The sequence below is a fragment of the Protomyctophum bolini genome, assembly GCF_963924005.1.
Source record: "Protomyctophum bolini genome assembly, chromosome: 5".
NCBI lineage: Eukaryota > Metazoa > Chordata > Actinopteri > Myctophiformes > Myctophidae > Protomyctophum > Protomyctophum bolini.
In genome coordinates, this window is record NC_137866.1 from 9,662,909 (window position 1) to 9,682,633 (window position 19,725).

General features: G+C 43.0%; 1 protein-coding gene across 1 annotated transcript; it reads right to left on the reverse strand.

Annotated features, from left to right (window-relative positions):
* Positions 1-4,770: 4,770 nt before the first annotated feature.
* On the reverse strand, positions 4,771-15,891 carry c1ql4a (complement component 1, q subcomponent-like 4; the record flags this gene model as incomplete). Its single annotated transcript, XM_080764793.1, has 2 exons — positions 15,343-15,891; positions 4,771-4,950 (listed from the first exon to the last, which is right to left on the reverse strand). The coding sequence occupies exons 1-2, from the start codon at positions 15,886-15,888 to the stop codon at positions 4,771-4,773; spliced, it is 726 nt and encodes a 241-aa protein (XP_080620919.1). The 5' UTR covers positions 15,889-15,891.
* Positions 15,892-19,725: the final 3,834 nt, after the last annotated feature.

The following is a 19,725-nucleotide window of genomic DNA, read 5'->3' on the forward strand; positions in this document are numbered from 1 at the left end:
TTTAAAAAATTAACTTTAGAAAATAGATCTACACGCTCAAGCTCACAACGTGTGTTGTAAGCCTTGTAAGCGTGATTAATTCATAATGTAATTTTGTACGTTTGCGTTCCAGGGTCACACCAAATTTCTGTTAATCACTGATCTAGTTCTCCTGACCAAGCCGACCTATTAACAGATGTAGAAAGATGTGTTCATAATTATACCTCCATTTGAATTTGGCTAGATAGTTTTATGTAAATATTTGGTTTAACAAAGACTATGCAAAGCACGTCAAAAGCCATGGATGGGCAGTATGGTGACGTAAAGGTTATGAGGATCGTTACCTCACACTCCCAGCAAAGGTCCTGGATTGGAACCCTGGCCGCTGTTGCCTTTCTGTGTGGTATTGGCATGCACACCGATGTTTGTTTGCATTACGCTTTCTCCGTGTGCTCCGGGTTCTAACCACATCAAAAGACATGCATGTTAGGTGGTACTGGCATTGCAACTGGAGTTGGACCCAGAGTGCTGCATGGTGGCTGCTCTTTGGGATAGATTAAATGCAGAGGACAAATTCCCCCAAGGGGACAATGAAAGTAAAGTCCAATCAAAATCAAATGGATGTAGTTGTACAGCTCTCATATTGACAGGAGAGGGCAGTGTGGCTTCAGTAAGTGCCCAATGCCATTGCAAAATTCCAGTAACTGCACTTGGTCCTGTAGTACTATACATTTGAAAATAAGTATAAACAATCTGGAGAAGAGATATTTTATGTGTGTTGGGTTGTAGAAAAAGTAAATTATACAAACTAAAATGCTGTTGGGTAAATGTAGCAGTGAATGTGAACTGAGAGAATGTAATTATAACATTTTCATGCTGCAATTTCGGTGATGGTGCTAGGCTGTGACCATGAGAATGCTGTTCAGTGGCTTTCTGACCTTTTCTACATTGTCTTCACATGTCTTCACAAGCAACCACAACTATTTGCCCTCATTAGATGCCACTGGGGCTGTGTGTGCGGCTGATGCATGTGTGAGATAAGGTTCAGGAGGCAGTATCGCAGTCTACTGCTGAATAGGCTGTCCACTAATTACTCTGCGAATGCCCCTCTGTCCGTGCGCCGCACGTTTATATGTTTTTGTGTGTGTGTGTGTGTGTGTGTGTGTTCGTATTCGATGGAAGTCAAGTCTATTGATTATTTTAATCCGCCTATTTGTGAGTCTGTGATCCTCGTGGCTCTGCATTCGACGAGGGAATCACTAATGGGCCTCAGTGCAGCCTGCCTTCAGCCATCTCCCCGTCCAATTAACTTCCAACTGGAATCTGCCAGGAAAGAGGGCGAGGGAGATGAGTGCAGGCGCGGCACGGCACAGCGAGAGCCCGCCGCCGCCTCCTCTCAAAAGCAACAGATACACCAAAGCCTTTAAGTCCAGAATGCCATTAACTTGCAACTTTAATTAAACACTTCCCTCCTCCTTTACGCCAATGATCCAGGTAGCAAATTTCAACGTCCTCTCAGTTTTACATGGAGATTATGTTTTGTTTTCTCCAGGATTTGGGGACCATTACAAGTAGAATCATGAATATGGATGGCTCTTGGAATTAATGATGATTGGATGGATATGTTTTTATAGAATTGGAACAGCTTCAACAGGTTACCCACTTGCACATTATTGTGACAGTGTGCCACTTCCCTGCTCGTCTAGACTGCTAATAATCAAAATGTACAGTAGTGTTAAATAGCTGTCCAAATCCAATCTGTTTTACATGGAGATGCTATCAGCATTTTGAGAGTAGATCGCAATGTATGATCGTTTTCCTAGTTTGATTAAAATATAAAATTACAGCAATTTATCAAAAAAGCAGTGTATAGAACTATAGAAACCAACAGCTGAGAAAATGATAAATGAAACTTACAATTCTACTATTTTATATATATGATTTATTTTTTGGACGAGTATAGTAAACGGAGTACCATGATTTGGTGTTTTCAATACATCAATTATATATAATCGGAGTAAATTCACTTCCTATAATCAGTCAAAATGACTACTGAAATGGCTAAATCAGTAATTAAAAGATTATCACTACATTTCATTTTGAATTTACTGGGAAAGGTTATATTAAAGAATAGTCATCCATAAATGGATGTTGATTAATATACTATTATCATATAAGGTAGTAGATGTATACATTAAATTCTAATATATCTCTGTTATGTAAAAAAGTATAATATATATATATATATATATATAGTGAACATTTACCATGAAATGCTCAGGTCATTGTGTCCAGAAAACGACATTAACTAGACAAATAATGTTCCATATAGGCTATAGGCTATATGTGACTGGGCCGTGGCATGCACAGCATGATATACAAAATATTCCACTGTTGAAAGGCTTTTACGTGAGATTCCCTACAGTTCATTTATAAAATGTCCTGTTGCCTGCGGTGTGTAACGGGACTCACCATTTTATATTTTATTTTTAAGCCATTCAAACCGGGGAAGCATTCGTGCCATTTAGGTTTTTATTTTTAGTGTTGGCTCATTAAAAAATTTAACACTTTTGAATCAAGTGTATACAGATTCATTCAAGGCATCAGTGGGTCTTAGTGGGTTAATTAGTTATAAGCCTGTTAAACACTGAACAACGTACTCATTTTGTGCGATTGATCACCGTTGTAATTGAGCATACTGTATGTATAGTGTATTTTTGGGGCACTTGGGGAATATTATTGGAGAAAATCAATAGATTCATGTTTTCTTCTTGCCTGGGCAGTGCCTTAAGACACATTGGAAATCCATATCGGAGCGGATGGTCCTCCATTGTTGCTTCGATCCCTGCCTGTTGTATTCATGCACCCAGCCTTTCCATTTTATTTATTTTAGTTGTGTGTGTGTGTGTGTGTGTGTGTGTGTGGGGTGAGGACGGGCCTTATCAGATGGGTCTGTAGTCTGTACATTTACAGTAAATACTGACCAAAAAAACACGTAAGAACAGCTAATGACGAGTGTTGGTATATATATTTTTTTTAATAGCAATTCTCTATTCAATCTATATAGCATTTCAGTCATCCCATCCCAATTAAAGATTACAGTTTTTATACACAAGATGTCACTTTGAAAGGAAAAGGGTCCTTGAAAATAATGCACTAAGTTGGTATGGCGGCATAATAATAATCATGTCTGTAATTGATTTACTGTACAACATTTAAATGTCCGTAAAACACTGCAACGGTCGCTTCTATGCAGCACATAATCTCATACATTATCTACACAACATTACTGTCCAGGTCCACTCACTCATGCACACACTCTCACGTTCATACACTTATGCCTGATTTATACGTAGCCATACGACTGTGTCCCGCACTGAAAATAGCAGAGCTACAAGCTCAGAACGCGTCGCACCGCAACACGTCGTGGGCCTGTAGAGTGGCTGTTTTTGGCGTGGTGGGACAGTATAAATTACACTCATTGGCACACATGAAACGTCAATAAAGCACTTGGTCATCATGACAACTGGCTTCATCACGCAGACAACTCATAAACTCAACATAAAATGTGTCGTATCGTTTTGTGTTTTTTTTTTAACTTGCCGTGTGATGTCCACTGGAATAGGAAAGATTGGTCAACATTCTAATATTTTTTATAAGCGGCTATCTGTAGCAGTGATGCTGTGATGCATGTAGCATGTTTGATACAGTAGTGGTTTTGTTAATTTAAGTCTGAATTAAGAACACTCAGCGTTTTTACAGTTTAGTGATGATTAACGGGAGTCAACGGGGTGTGTAAATGTTACGTTATTTTTTTTTTAAATTGAAGCTAATCGTTGCGATAGTGTTTGTTCAGTAACTGGGGTCGCCTCATCCTTTCAGCTCCTTAGTAAACAGAAAATACATTTTCAGGACAAGATACCTATTTCATCCAATCTGGAGAGAACCCCCCAAAAGATAATTTATACGCTTCAATTGTATAGTGTTCCAGTTACAAATGTATCTCCTATTTTTTGTTTTGTTTTATCACTTCCAATTTCACCTGTGTATAATCCTGCATCTTGTACGAGTTCTCTCCCCTGATTGGATAAAATTGGTATCCCAACCTGAAAATATATTTCCTGTTTACTAAAAGAGACGGGGAGACCTGTGTTACTAAAAAGCCATAGCAATGATAACAATTAGTGCGGAATTGGAATATAGAGCTATTGAACACTTATTTTATATAGCTAATAAATAAGATATCACTTATGCCAGACTGCCATCGGCTCAGTCATAGTGACAAACATCCTCAATGCCAGCTTTGCATCCGATTAATGGAGTGAGTCATAGTTTTCACAATGTCCGTCAAGATGGCACATTTTAGAATATTTTATTTCAGAGCCGTGACGTGCATCATACATTCATAATGTGCACCTGTACTGCACTGTACACAATCTGAAACGGATATTTGAAAATTATAATTGCACTCACCAGGGGGTCAATAAACGCACTTGATTGGATGATTGGCTCAATAACACAATTCCAAGACGCTCACTCCACACCTTTTTTGTCCTATCTGTGTGTACATTTTCTTGTGTGTGTGTGTGTGTGTGCGCGGGTATGCCTGTTTGCATGTTCATATGCTTGTCTTCCTTTGTGTCTGTAGGTGTACATCATGCATACACTGTGAAATCCTGAGTGTTATTTTACACTCTCTGTGTCGAATGAACACTCAGGATTCGTCGTCTATGTTTTGTTCATCTTGCTGCTTTCCCAAACCACTCCTTGCTCCTCTCGGCTCGACGCCTCTCAGTCCGGGTAGATGAGGAATCCGGAGAAGGTGCTGTACTTGTTGGTGTTTCCTCCGTGCACCTTCCCTCCGTCCAGCTGCACACACACCTCGTCACCCACGTCCAAGTGCAGGATGACACTGTTGGAAGCGTAGTCGTAATTCTGGTCAGCGTCCTGAGCAATGGCGCTGGCTCTCACCTGTCGCGCACATACACGGGGGACACGCAGGGAGACAATTAGAACGTGGACGGACATGAGCAAACACTTGTGAATGTCACGCTGCCACTCAAAGTCCCCATAACAAACAGCCCTGTCCTCTATTCTTCTTGAAATCCAACCCTTCCTACAACGACATTTCCTACAGTCCGATTTATACATGGATTATAGCAGATTGACAAATTCACAATGTCTCGCATGTGCGCTGCATTGTAAACTTGTAGAATTGCTAGTATTTCCCCACACACAACTGAGTAAAACTGAGACCACATCGCTCAATCTTTAATGTAATCTATCATTTCTCTGCCTCGGCCAGCAGCCATCAACGGCCTGTGACATCACCACCTGAACAGGTTTGCATGTGAGATTAACATTGTTGGGGCAGTGGCCTTTGCCCCCCTGGCAAGACTGAGAACACGACCATAGCATCTCGTATTGATCAGGCGAAGCAGCTCTGCTGTGGCCGAGGACTCGAAGACCAGGATAGAGTGAGATTTGATTGGTTTGCAGAGATAAGCAGGCTCACGGGGGACAACAGGTTGTCTGCAGGGAAGCAAGTGAACGCTAGAAACAGCAACAGCATCTTGTGTGGCTATTGACCTGTTGCTTATGATCCTCGGCCAACTCAATATGCATGATATTGAGTAGCTGTGCTGGAGTCAGACGGTTTTGCATTTGCATGCTGTTTGCGAGGCCAGTGTTATTGACCCAGTGGCAGTGGATCTTTACTTGTTTGTTAACACATTTAATTGGGTTTACTCATGTAGACATTTAAGCACACGTGCACATATGGCGGATTTGTCCACGTACTGTTTTACAGGCTTTAAATCTCGCACGCTATAAGCCGAGGCTACAGAGATGCCTCATTTAATGATTTCAGAGAGGTGTAACCTTCTCCAAATGTACGAGCATTAATTCATTACATGCTATATGTAGAGCTTATAAAATACAGAAAAGTTGTGTAGCACGGGAAAATACTTTTAAACAAAAATGTAAATGAACTGAAGGACTAGATTTATTTTACCGAACAGCCTGTTTTCATTACCGTGCAAAAATTGCCATGCCGTTTTTTCCAGTAAATGCAAAATAAGGTGTCATTATACATTAGGCTGCATGGTTAACAGCCTCCAAAATAAGGATGCATCAATAATCCTGATATACAAACGCCTATTATCAGACACATGTCAACCATCAGTGGCCTTGTGTCTGGTTTTTGTGTCCGTCCATGCTGGGAGCACTCCATCTCTGTCAGTGACCAGACAAGCCACGCACATCTCCATGACACCCGGAGAATATCATCTGCAACTCAACTACTGTCATGTCACTCCAATTCACTCTGGGGTGCTCTCTCTCTCCCGGGTGAGCTCAGGCCAATTGAAAAACAGTCAATTATAGAGCAACTCTGAAATACTGTGACTTTCCCCCCACTTTCTCCCTAGTTTCTCCCACAGTATATACACGACGGTGCCTGTATTGTTTTCCCTCGCCGGGTCAGTATCTGTAGGTCTGTTTTAAATGAGATGCAGGTCACGGATGCTGCATCCGACATAAAGCGTGTCGGCGGCCAGCGGTTAAGCGTGTCCCTGTCCACTCTAAACCAGATTGATTAAGGGAGCGGGGTGGTCTCTCTCCCGGGGCTTCGCAGCCCAGCTACCACATGGTAAAAACTGACCACAGCTATAGCTCCACTGCAATGAATCTAATGAAACAACCTTGTTTCATTAGAGCTCAGGTTCTGGGGAGTATAAGCACTACATCTTTCTGTGCTTAATAGCTTCATATACTGTATAAACAAAACAACTGAATCAATTATTTGCTCCCTTAATGTGGTGCACTTGGTGTGTTATCCAATCTGCCTAATAAAACCAGGAGGATTCTCTTAGGTCCTCACAGGACCCTCTCTCAAATGACAACACCAATCCATTGTCATCTGTAAAGGTTATATTGTCGTTCTCCTTGACATCTGTGGCAACAGCCAATATCACATTTGCATCTCTGGCTGTCTGACACTGATGTGGATGTTGTGACTTCCCATTGACACTGGGCATATGTCATCCTGCTCATTATGGTGGCCAAACAGACAAACTTTGCATCTCAGCACAGAATGCATCAGGCCACAATCAGATTCCTTAATAAATAGCCTACAACGAATATGTCAATACAGTCACATTCTTTGGTCAATTTTTGATGATCGGCGCTTTGGCTGACGTACTTTAGTTATGTTGTAGCTCTCATATGTGTGAAAGGGATGATGCAAGTCAGTCATCAGGCGGGCACTAGACAAAGAAGTGCAAGAGAGCCATAGCCAAAAATAGCAGACATACAAGCTCCCAATGTATAGTGATGTTTTGTGACACATGGTGAGTTTGTACTCTAACTGTATGGCTGGCTGAGGTGATCCTGGGACTGGGTGGTAAGGTTGTGAGCTGTTAGGCATGGCCCCCCAGGGCTCGCCTGAAGCAGACTTCTGTCTCTCCCTTGGTGCTTTCATTACACATGGCTTGCTGTGTGAAACACACTTGGGAGAAGCGACGGTGGCTGGTTGTACAGGACAGAGTTATAGCCTAGGGATGAGGGCAGCTGCAGTATCATTGTCTATAGGACCATAGGCAGGGAGGTAAAGACAGACAAGGAGAGAGAGAGGTGAGAAAAAAAAACAAGGGCCAAAGAGGAAGGAGGAGGGCTAGAGTAACGGACTGATCAAGCGAGGCTATTTTGTGAGACCAGGGAGATGTGAGGGTATATGAAGTCTTGTTTTTATCCATGGTGCTCTGCTCCACTGGTAATAAAACTGACAGGATTCATTCGCTGTGATATACTGACCTCTTAGAGCGGAGACAATAGAAAAGTAGCTGTTAAACTTCCCTAAGGGACCCCGGCACATGGCAGGCTTTGGGAGGGGGGTTTGGGGCAGTGGAAATGGAATATTTATTGAATAGGGTTACTCTCTCCTCTGGGGGAACATGGATTACATGGAGACGAGCTACTGTAGCATAGAAATGTCCCCCAGATTATTATTGATATTTCATGTTGTTATAGCCATTGGCCTATAGTGCAAAAAAAGAAAACATCTCACTTATGTGAGTATAGTTGACTGATATAAATACAAGTCTAAATAAAAAAGTAAGTCTTTCAAAGGCACTCTTTTTAAGATGTCGTATCCTCTGTCTGTAAGACCAACCGTTCACAAAGTCATAGAAAGAATGCCTCCCTGCTGCTCCTCGCTTCAAAGGCTAATTAACTTTCAGGTCAGGCATGTCTTTGTGACTCTGAACTGGGGAAGTTAATGCAGGTACTGGTCATTACAACAAGCGATGACATTTTAACACTACTGTGTGGAATAGCTTGACCTTTAACTGATCTATTAAAAGAGCTTATGACAGGTGAAAAACCAAGGGAGAGATTACATCGGAGCTGCTGCGGCAGTATAATGTCTAGTTGTCTACTCTGTATATTGTATTCATAATACCAAATATATACACAGCGAAGCACTATGGGACCATAAATTAAGAGATGAACAGGCCAACACAAGTTAATGAGGGGTAGGGAAAATTCTCTGTTGAAAAAAATACGCATGACGTATTACCCCTCTGACATCTTATAAAGCATACCAACATTAGCATAGTCTCATGCTCACTTAATAACCTTTGCAACTAAACTGGAATATTAAGTAGTATACACCTTTTATATCTCCAATGATAAATCACAGTATTTAGAACAATTATAGAGTATACATTATCATCGGCAGAGCCTGCAACGGGAAGTCCCTTTACACATGTAAATGGTTGTCGGAGAATCTATTAAACCCAACATTAAAGTCATCCTGCTATTTGCAGGAGACATCGTTTTAATCTGATTAAGCCGTCACAGATAAACTGACATCACATGCCTAGTTAGCCACATACTGTATAGTAGGCCTACAACAGTGAATGTACCATGGAAGGCCATGTAATCAACATGGGCTTATTAACATGATGACTTGTTTGTTGAGTAAGAATGCAGTGTGTCCGTGTTAAAAAAAGTTGTCGTCATACGAGTGGAATTGTGCTTCTTTGTACTGTCAACATGAAAGCGCCTGAGGTGTAGAGCAGTGATACTCAACCTCAGGCCCGCGGGCCACATCAGGCCCGCGGGACCATTATGACTGGCCCACCAATGAAAATCTAAAAAAAAGAAAAAACAAATCTGGAAAATGAAATACAAATAAATAAATCTGAATGAAGTTATCTTTAATTACATTATTATAAGTAATACTATTAGAGTTGTACTATTACTCGAACAAAAATAAAAGCTTGGGGGGGGGGGGGGGGGAGATGCAATGCAAATGAAAGACATATACTGTGTATCCCTATTCCCTGACATAATTTTATAGCTAAACGGACAGAATTCTATTTTATTTGAATGATGAAACCCAGCTGCCATTAATAGTTGGAAATGGAAATGGAAATTGCGGAAATTGTGGAAATTCTAATTGCGGAAATTGCGGAAATGGTGGAAATTGCGGAAATGCGGAAATGGAAATTGTGGAAATGGTAATTGCGGAAATGGTGGAAATGGAAATTGCGGAAATTGCTCTTCACTTATAGCTATCTATTTTCAGGTAGATTGTTTTATTTTACTCAGTCAGCCATATCACTACTCATTTTTTTTCATGAAAAAGGTCATAGCTGGGTAATCTATTTTCAGGCAAATTGTGTTTATTGTATTTTATTTTACTCAGCCATAACAATTTATTTTCTGTTAACCAACTTGCTGGCTGGCAGGCAGACAGCTACTCATAGACAGGCAGACAGACAGACAGCTACTCATGGAGAATTGGACAGGCAGGCAGTCAGACAGCTACTCATAGACAGGCAGACAGACAGCTACTCATGGAGAATTGGACAGGCAGGCAGACAGCTACTCATGGACAATTGGACAGGCAGGAAGGCAGACAGCTACTCATAGACAGACAGACAGCTACTCATGGACAATTGGACAGGCAGGAAGGCAGACAGCTACTCATAGACAGACAGACAGCTACTCATAGACAATTGGGCAGGCAGGCAGACAGCTACTCATAGACAGACAGACAGCTACTCATGGACAATTGGACAGGCAGGAAGGCAGACAGCTACTCATAGACAGGCAGACAGACAGCTACTCATGGACAATTAGGCAGGCAGGCAGACAGCTACTCATAGACAGGCAGACAGACAGCTACTCATGGACAATTAGGCAGGCAGGCAGACAGCTACTCAGACAGGCAGACAGACAGCTACTCATGGACAATTGGACAGGCAGGCAGACAGACAGCTACTCATAGACAGGCAGGCAGACAGCTACTCATAGACAGGCAGACAGTAAGACAGCTACTCATTGACAGACAGACAAATAACTACTCATGGACAGACAGACAGGCAGGCAGGCAGGCAAAGAGCCACTCATGTTATGTTATTATGTTATTATAACAGCTACTCATGTTATGTGCAATAATTTGTGCAGTTATGGAAACAGCTCTTTGTGTTTATGCAAGAAAATGTAACACATTTATTTATTTACATATTGTGTGCATGCATACATTGTACTTTGATACATTTTGCGAAAATAAAAAAATGCGGAAATGGAAATTGTGGAAATGGTAATTGCGGAAATGGTGGAAATGGAAATTGCGGAAATTGCTCTTCACTTATAGCTATCTATTTTCAGGTAGATTGTTTTATTTTACTCAGTCAGCCATATCACTACTCATTTTTTTTCATGAAAAAGGTCATAGCTGGGTAATCTATTTTCAGGCAAATTGTGTTTATTGTATTTTATTTTACTCAGCCATAACAATTTATTTTCTGTTAACCAACTTGCTGGCTGGCAGGCAGACAGCTACTCATAGACAGGCAGACAGACAGACAGCTACTCATGGAGAATTGGACAGGCAGGCAGTCAGACAGCTACTCATAGACAGGCAGACAGACAGCTACTCATGGAGAATTGGACAGGCAGGCAGACAGCTACTCATGGACAATTGGACAGGCAGGAAGGCAGACAGCTACTCATAGACAGACAGACAGCTACTCATGGACAATTGGACAGGCAGGAAGGCAGACAGCTACTCATAGACAGACAGACAGCTACTCATAGACAATTGGGCAGGCAGGCAGACAGCTACTCATAGACAGACAGACAGCTACTCATGGACAATTGGACAGGCAGGAAGGCAGACAGCTACTCATAGACAGGCAGACAGACAGCTACTCATGGACAATTAGGCAGGCAGGCAGACAGCTACTCATAGACAGGCAGACAGACAGCTACTCATGGACAATTAGGCAGGCAGGCAGACAGCTACTCAGACAGGCAGACAGACAGCTACTCATGGACAATTGGACAGGCAGGCAGACAGACAGCTACTCATAGACAGGCAGGCAGACAGCTACTCATAGACAGGCAGACAGTAAGACAGCTACTCATTGACAGACAGACAAATAACTACTCATGGACAGACAGACAGGCAGGCAGGCAGGCAAAGAGCCACTCATGTTATGTTATTATGTTATTATAACAGCTACTCATGTTATGTGCAATAATTTGTGCAGTTATGGAAACAGCTCTTTGTGTTTATGCAAGAAAATGTAACACATTTATTTATTTACATATTGTGTGCATGCATACATTGTACTTTGATACATTTTGCGAAAATAAAGCAATTGAAAGAGAGAAGTTATCAAGTATCATTAATGTCGTAATTTTATCTACTGGCCCCTGGCCCCTTGCCATTTTTGTAATGTGGCCCACAGGTAAATCTATTTGAGTATCCCTGGTGTAGAGTACCCTTCAATCACAAATCCCTCCTGACTCCTAACGCGTTGTCATTCCACAGCGATTTGTGAATGCTAGATTGAGGTGTGAGCGGATATAGGCTCAAGCGAGCGGGGATTTCAGTGAGATGTAATAGGTAATGGATCTACAGGAATCACATGGAAGCCTAGCTGCCACAGTCGGTTCATCCTCCTTCAGAGCTTGAAGCTGTCTCATCACGCTACAGTCAGGTCACCATCTGGCGTGTTTCAGCCACACTTCAACCATGCATAACACATAGTCAAGATGGAATCATAAGCAAAAATACAGGTGGAACTATATGGGAAATATAAATATTCTCTGGGGGAATCCTATAGGATTGATTGTTGTGGTATTTGTTAGTGTACAGTAACAGAGACCAGAAACGTCTAGACCAGTGGTTCCAAAACTTTTCAGGCCACGACACCCCAAAATAATCTGAAGTGGGAACACCCCACCCACCCTGACAAGCACTTCACTGAAAATAGCCGAACTACAAACTCACAATGCCTTGCACTATGAGTCGTTGTGAGCTTGTAGATCGGCTATTTTCAGCTTACGTAATAATTGACAATTTGCCCAATTTGGTATTAAAAAGGTATTTCAAATTGTAATTTTAGAACTGTGCAGATACCCTGTATACGCTTTGTTTACTGTTGAGTGAGAAAACATTTCACTTTAAGCTGATCATCTGTGGACCCCCCACACCCAAAAGATTATAATTTGGAGACCCACCTGGAGGTCCCAGCGCCTAGTTTGGAAACGACTGGTCTAGATCTATTTTCTCATACTCGAGAAATGCAGCCTTGATCACTTGTCAAGCCTGACATGTTGAGTGGGTGTCCATTGGTCATCGGGCCTGATCTCACCACGCGGCCTTCACCAGCGGCCTCCCAAAAGCCTCGTCTACCAGCCTACTGTCTCTATACCGCCATTAAGTCATTTATCTTCCTCTCCTCCACGCCCCTGATCTCACTTGTCTTCCTTTGCTCTCCCTTTCACTGTCATGTAGTGGATGTCTCAGCATATCACTGTCATGTCCTGTCTCTCCTGTTAGATGCTGATATACCCAGTGAGTGTTGACATGGCTGCCAAATAGCTCCCATCGCATATTGAGATTGCCCTGTGGGTCGAAGTTGGGTTGACGGTGGGCATTGCAAATGTAACATGCCCACCATATATGGAGACTAATCTGGCGGCTATAGGATGGCACTCAGACAGTTATATAAATCTTTCCAGTGTCACTGATAATGTCCCGCTCTGACATCGCTCTGTAATATCACAAACTCATGGAAATGAAATGACCATATTCATAATGAGACTATTCAGATACTATTCAGATACGCAGAGTGAAAAAATCACACACTTGATGATGATGATGATGATGTAAAAGTGCTGCTGCTACTGACTAATAGACACACACACACACACACACACACACACACACACACACACACACACACACACACATGTTGGAGTGCATGGTTAGCACCACTCAAAAATATCCCCACGTATAGCCTATATACGTGGGGATGTCATCAACATGTCATAGTACTGACGTGACTAGACTGGCCTGGACTCCATATTTGGGACAGGTGCTTGGATATTGTATGAAAAAGGGTCAGGAGATCTATCTCAATGAACCCCTCAAAGCGCACGCATGGCAGTAGCACATTTGGAACTTGGTTTTCTATCTTTATTTTTGGGAGCAGTCAATGTTTGATTAAGCTTCAGGCATCGACAGCAATGGACAAAAATGCAGTCTTATTCTACAGTCAGGAATCCAAACTGTCAGACACATTTAGTAAAAAGCAGACACTGACAAACACCCATATCTTTATGGCCTCGGGCAGTGCACTCTCCTGCCGTGGGGCTCCAGGATAACACCAAATACTGTTGATCACTCTGTAGCATTTGATTTACAACATACAGTATTTCCACCTAAAATCAAACTAGTGGCTCTCCTTGAGTAGAGTCCTGTTAGGTGAGAGCACTTGATTAACAGAATTGTTTAAGAAGCCCTCCTGATGGGCATAATATGGACCTGGATGAGGTTAAATAATTGAGTTGAGTGAAAAGATAATTAATGGAGAATCAATGAACAAGCTGGGGAGGGGTTGAAGAAGAGGGCATAGCTGGTGTTCAGCGGATCCAATCTAAGATTTATAAATGATTTAGCAGGTTTGAATGACTTGAATGACAATATAGGACATTGGACAGGCCGCCTCAAACACAGTCACCATTGTAATCTTGCGAGTATGTAGTCAAATAATGGCTAACAATACACCACAAACTATGTTTTAGCAAATTGAACACGATCAATGTCTGTCTGGAGGAAACCACCTAACTCCAGAATGTTCATTCAGGAAATTAAGAAAACTTTATATTTTTAAAACAAAGCAATACTGCCTCATCAAAGTTGGTGTTGTGACTTTATTTATTGTCTACTTCCTTGAGAGGGAGAGAGGTGGTGGAGTTAGTTGCTTTAGCATACAGTTTGAGGGTCCAATGGAGTTAAGAGGTTTTGTCCCGACAGCAACGAAATGTAATGCACCTGTTATGTGGTACAACTATAGACCTACACCAGCACATGGCTCTTTATGGCCATGGTCACATGGTTTTATTGATTGATTGATCCACACAGTGATCAATACACCATAAACTTAAAGGTGTCTGTCTGTCTGTCTGTCTGTCTGTCACTCTGTCTTAAGGTCTGTCTTATGGTCTGCATGAAGTGTGTGTGCAACTCAAGTCCTTCATGGATGTAGAAAGTGACTGGGAAAATGTTTCTCGAGTTTTGAGTCCAAACGTCGAAATCCCCGAGATTTATCCCCCAACACCTCCTCGAACAGCCCCTCTGTCTTTAATTAGTGTCTGGGGAATGAGAGAGTGGATGAGTGCACTGTCAATTTTACATTCATTATTTATTTAGGCTGAGGTGTAAACGAACGTGTCCGCAGACTCCGCACACTGACAGAAATTTCTCCCATGCACTTTTGCAGTTCTGTTTAGGTGATAATCAAGTTCTGTGTATGATACTTACTAATTAGACTGTTCCTTTTGGCAGCGATGCTTCCTGCCACTTGTCATTTTGCTACTGTACGGCACACGTAGGAATGCAAATATTTGTACACTGCGCAATCCTGGGTGTCGATTTAAACCTGAGGGTGTAAAAATGGACCGTGCAGTGAGGATCCATTCTTACACTCTCATGGGTTAGATTGACACTTTCAAAGTGTAGTGCATGAATTTCCCCTAATGAGGAGGGAGATTGCTACTTCATTCTCCGGCTGGCATGTTGGCTGCACGCGATGTGTGCTGTGAATCCGAAGTGCTCAATGTTACAGAGGTGAATGTCAGTCAATGGCATTGAAGGGGTGGTCAACACTGGGGGAAAAAAATAATATGCATCTCTGTGCGTCTGCATACATCCACATCCGCCCCACAGTTTTCCTCAGGCATACAATGCATACACATGCATGGGCCACACTGCGCGCGCACGCACACACACACACACACACACACACACACACACACACACACACACACACACACACTGACCTGTCCGTTCTTCTTCAGATCAGCCCACATACTGGTGCCGTCACCGCCCCTCATCAGAACGTGGTAGGTGAAGTAATAGATGCCAGGCAGAGGGCAGGTGAACTTGCCGGTGCTTGGCTCATAGTAGTTACCCACATTGGTCACTACATCGTCAAACTTCAGCACTTCGCTGCCCTCGTGCTGCTTACGTAACCCTGCATAGAAGGCGATCTTAGGGGTGTAGAGGGAGGGAGAATAGCCGCCGGGCCCAGGGCCTGAAGGACCCTGCGGCCCCGGCTTGCCCGGCTCTCCGGGGGATCCACGTGCTCCCTGCGGCCCAGGGATGCCCGGGGGCCCCCGGAGCCCAGGCTTCATCTTCCGCCCAGAGTAATCCTGGGGAGGTGGAGACACGGCCGTCAGCTCCTGGCCAGTCTGAGAGGTGGTGTAAGGGTCACACACCATCCTGCAGCTGCCCAGCATCTCGTACCGGGTCCCTGCGCCTCCGGCGCTGCCCCCTTTGGTGGTGTGGACCAGTAAGGGGATGGCCACCAGCAGCACCAGAACCATGGCCACACCTACCGCCGCTCCAATGACGCGTTTCCTGCGGCTGAGCCGCGAGGCAGCCAGCGTCAGGAAATCCTCTTCCCCTTTGGCTGGAATAGTGCCGGCCAGGTTGGAGCCCCTCAGTGAAACCCTGTGGAATGAAACGGGTGGAGAGAGGCGCGGAGAGGACTGTGGAGGGCGCGTCGCGGGGCCACTGTCGGAACAGCACTGGGGACGAGGTTCTCTGGGTCCCAGCGTGAGAGTAAAGTTATGAAGGAAAACGCCAGGCGGCAGACAGCCAGAGCCGATGATGGGATGACGCAGCTAGTTAGGGTCAAAAGGGGGAAGGTGACCAAATTTGCAAGAAGCCAATGAAAAGATCAAAGCTCTAAATGCCACAAAGTTTGACGTGATCTTGGCAAAAAATCTGATTTAGATTTGGTCTGACGTGCACAGGAAACATAATTCATCTCATCAAGCTGCTCACTTCACTGTGTCCTCGTTTCAACATCAAAGCGAAACCATTAATGGCAGCAGGAGGGTTTGTTTTGAAACCAGAGCTTATTAAAAGTGTGTTGAAACCATGGCAGGTGCCAAACTCTGCTCATTGAAGCCGAGTGGGGAGGGGGCAATGTTCTGTTTGTTTAATGAAGGATAATTTACGTCAAGGGAAAATAATCTCTCTCGTGTTGAGGGTCCCCTAAGCACAGGGTTTCACTTCATGAGTATCTCTCACTGATGGCCTATGTGTGATGTGAGTGAAATGTCATATTCAGGTGGCTTTTCCTGTCAAAGTCATTGTACGTCCACCTACTTTTATTGCATGTCCACTGTCCTGGTTTTAAAAAGTGCTGGTTTCAAGATAGTAATACCTTTATCAGCTTGATGTTTTTATATTGGAGATTCCTCCTCTTGCTCTATCTGTTGGGGAAAAGACAGAAAACATTCAGGACAGTGAGGACAGTGGACACATAGGCTACATTTGACCCCCGGGGAGGGGGTGGGGGCATAATGTCAGTGGGCATTTGAATATAATAAATAGGTACTAATCTAATGCAAAACGTTTACAAACAGAAAATACGCAACGTTATTTATTTAAAATTGTTCATAGTGATTTGATTACTGCATGTAGCCTACTGTAACCTATATTGACTAACATATTCTTAATGGATTGAATAACCCTAATAGGGCTTTATTGTGTCATCCTTTTAACAACAATCATTAATGTAAAACTGTTAATAAGTTAGGCTATTCAATCAATCAGAATTAGAAGAAATGCTCTGGTTGCGCGCGGCAGCTTGCAACAAAATCTGAACAATTAAGTGATTGTAAAAACAAAAGAAGACAGAATATCGTAAAATAGAAACGGAATAAAACACCACTCACCATTTGTCTTTATTTGTGGATGTTAAAATTCGCTACGTTAAACAATCTAGTCCGCGACGTGTCCCACCAAAAAGGCACTAAAAGACTGTGCCAAACGAGGACGCACAGCTGGAGATGTCCAGAAAGTGATTAGAGAGTTTATCAATCCTCATGGGGAAAAACACCCAGCCCCTGGCACAGGTAGCAAAGCAAACTGTAGCATAAATGACGCAAACTTCAAAAGGTAAGCATCAGAAAACACTTGTGATACACTTCTTGTCACCGTTCCATTGAAGGACCTGCAGTTGTTGGTCGCTCTTGTCCAGAGTGGCGAGTGGTAATTCACTGCAACGCTTTGTTTGTTCCATACAGGCTACCCCAGTCCGACACCTGTAAGATCTCTCTCTCTCCCCCCCCGCTCCCTCTCTCTATCTCTCTCTCTCCCTCTCTCTCTCTCTCTCTCTCTCTCCTTCTCTCCTTTCCCACAGAACATTTATTTAGCTTTTGTAATTTATTTATAATGTATTTTGCCGGTAGCAAAAATAATCGGATCATTTTGTTCTAACCAATAATGACAGAGGGGAAATATATAGGCTATCTATTCCTTAACTTTGACAAAGGATTTGATATGTATATGTATACACATATATACATACATACATACATATATACATACATAAAAACAAATCACACCCGTGTGAAGTGAGGGGCGCTCTTATTCATACATCATCATACATATAATCTCATTCCGGACAATCACAAGTTGCGTCCTCTCGTTTGTCTTCAATGTTTGTTTTTACATGACGTACACGTCATGTTTTTACACGTCAAAATTGTACATTCATTGTCAATGGCATGTAATGTTTGTGTAGGACACAGATTGTGTTTGCACATACACCAAGAGCTGGACATAGGAGGGGCTAGTGCCCCTCAAAAATGACACCTGTTGGAAGTGAGGGGCGCCCTTTATCATGATGATCATATTATGTTTGATTCTTATGTTTCATTGCTGCCGTCACGAGGGGCATGCAGATTTTACATTCAAACTAAAGAACAAATAAGGGAGACCACACAAGCGGATACAAGTAGACACACTGTGATGTTCATCACCTCCTATCATCCACCTGTTGTTGGGGACCAGCGCCTAACAAAGAGCCGTGGTATTATAAGAAAGCAGATGTTTTCATCTTCCGTCGGGTGACTAAAGCGAAAAATGCATGATTCGTGAGGAATGGACAGGCTCACTCCGCCATACAATGGTTGTGCCTGCGCCCAAAATAGCCGATCTACAAGCTCATCCACGAGGCGTGGTGAGCTTGTACATCGGTTACTGATCAGCTATTTTTGAGGGGCGACAGCCCCTCCTATATACAGGTTTAATGTTTGTCTTTAGTTCAATGTTTGTTTTGTAAACGCCATTGACAATGAAGGGAAAATTTACGTCATAATGTGCCTTATTACGTCATATTGTCTCTTTATTGTTAATGGCGTTTAATGTTTGGGTTGGCACCGTGTGAAGTGAGGGGCGCTCTTATCATCGTACCATCGTGCCAATCAGAATGCCCGTTGCATTGTTAAGGTTTGGGAGAGGGTTAAGGTTAGGTTTAGGTGTGCTGCCCCGTGGGAGGTTAGGGTTAGGGTGAGGGTTTGAGATAGGTTGTAGTTGTAGGACTATAATGACTGGTCTAACCAATGACTAGTCTAAACTAAGTACTGTCTAAACTAAGTACTGCACCCCACAAATGTACGTCATATTTGGCGGACATTTGACCTAATTTCTCCTTTCACTGTCGATGGCAAATATGAGACGTGTGGGGACCTGTCAATGGCATTTAATGTTTGTTGTTTTGACTAAAGCTCAGGTATATGTTCCCCTATAAGACCATTGTCTGTACGGTGTGGTGTGACTCGCATCCCTGCACTGATATAAGGCCTCATTAGCAAGACCCTGCTTCGCCCCAGACACTGTACCGCTCTTCTCCTCTCTGCTGCGTGTATACATAGCATGCACGCACACACACTCATCAGTGCACTCACTATAGGCTATGCATGCACTCTTCATCATTTTGTGCAGACACACACACACACACACTATACAGTTGTACCGTAGGTCGTAGGAGTTACAAATGGATAAATGAACACATGAGAATCGTAGACTGATCAGCATGACGTGTGATTTTTATTACCAACCTAAGATACATTCACACGTTTCTTCTTGACGTTCATCTAAAATTGATTGGCGAGACGTTCTTGAAGGTCTTTGGGAGGTTCCATCTCGGATCTTCATTCCCTTAGCGCATATATTGTGTCATCCGTCATACAGGCACAATCAAACACGCATGCATGTTTAATGTTTAATGTCTGACGACGGGTGGTAGGAGTTAAAGGGGAATAGGCCTGCATTCACTATTGATGACTTCTCTGTCATCAGTCATCATCACCACACACATGCGTGCGCATGCACGCACACACACATACACAGTACACACATGTGCA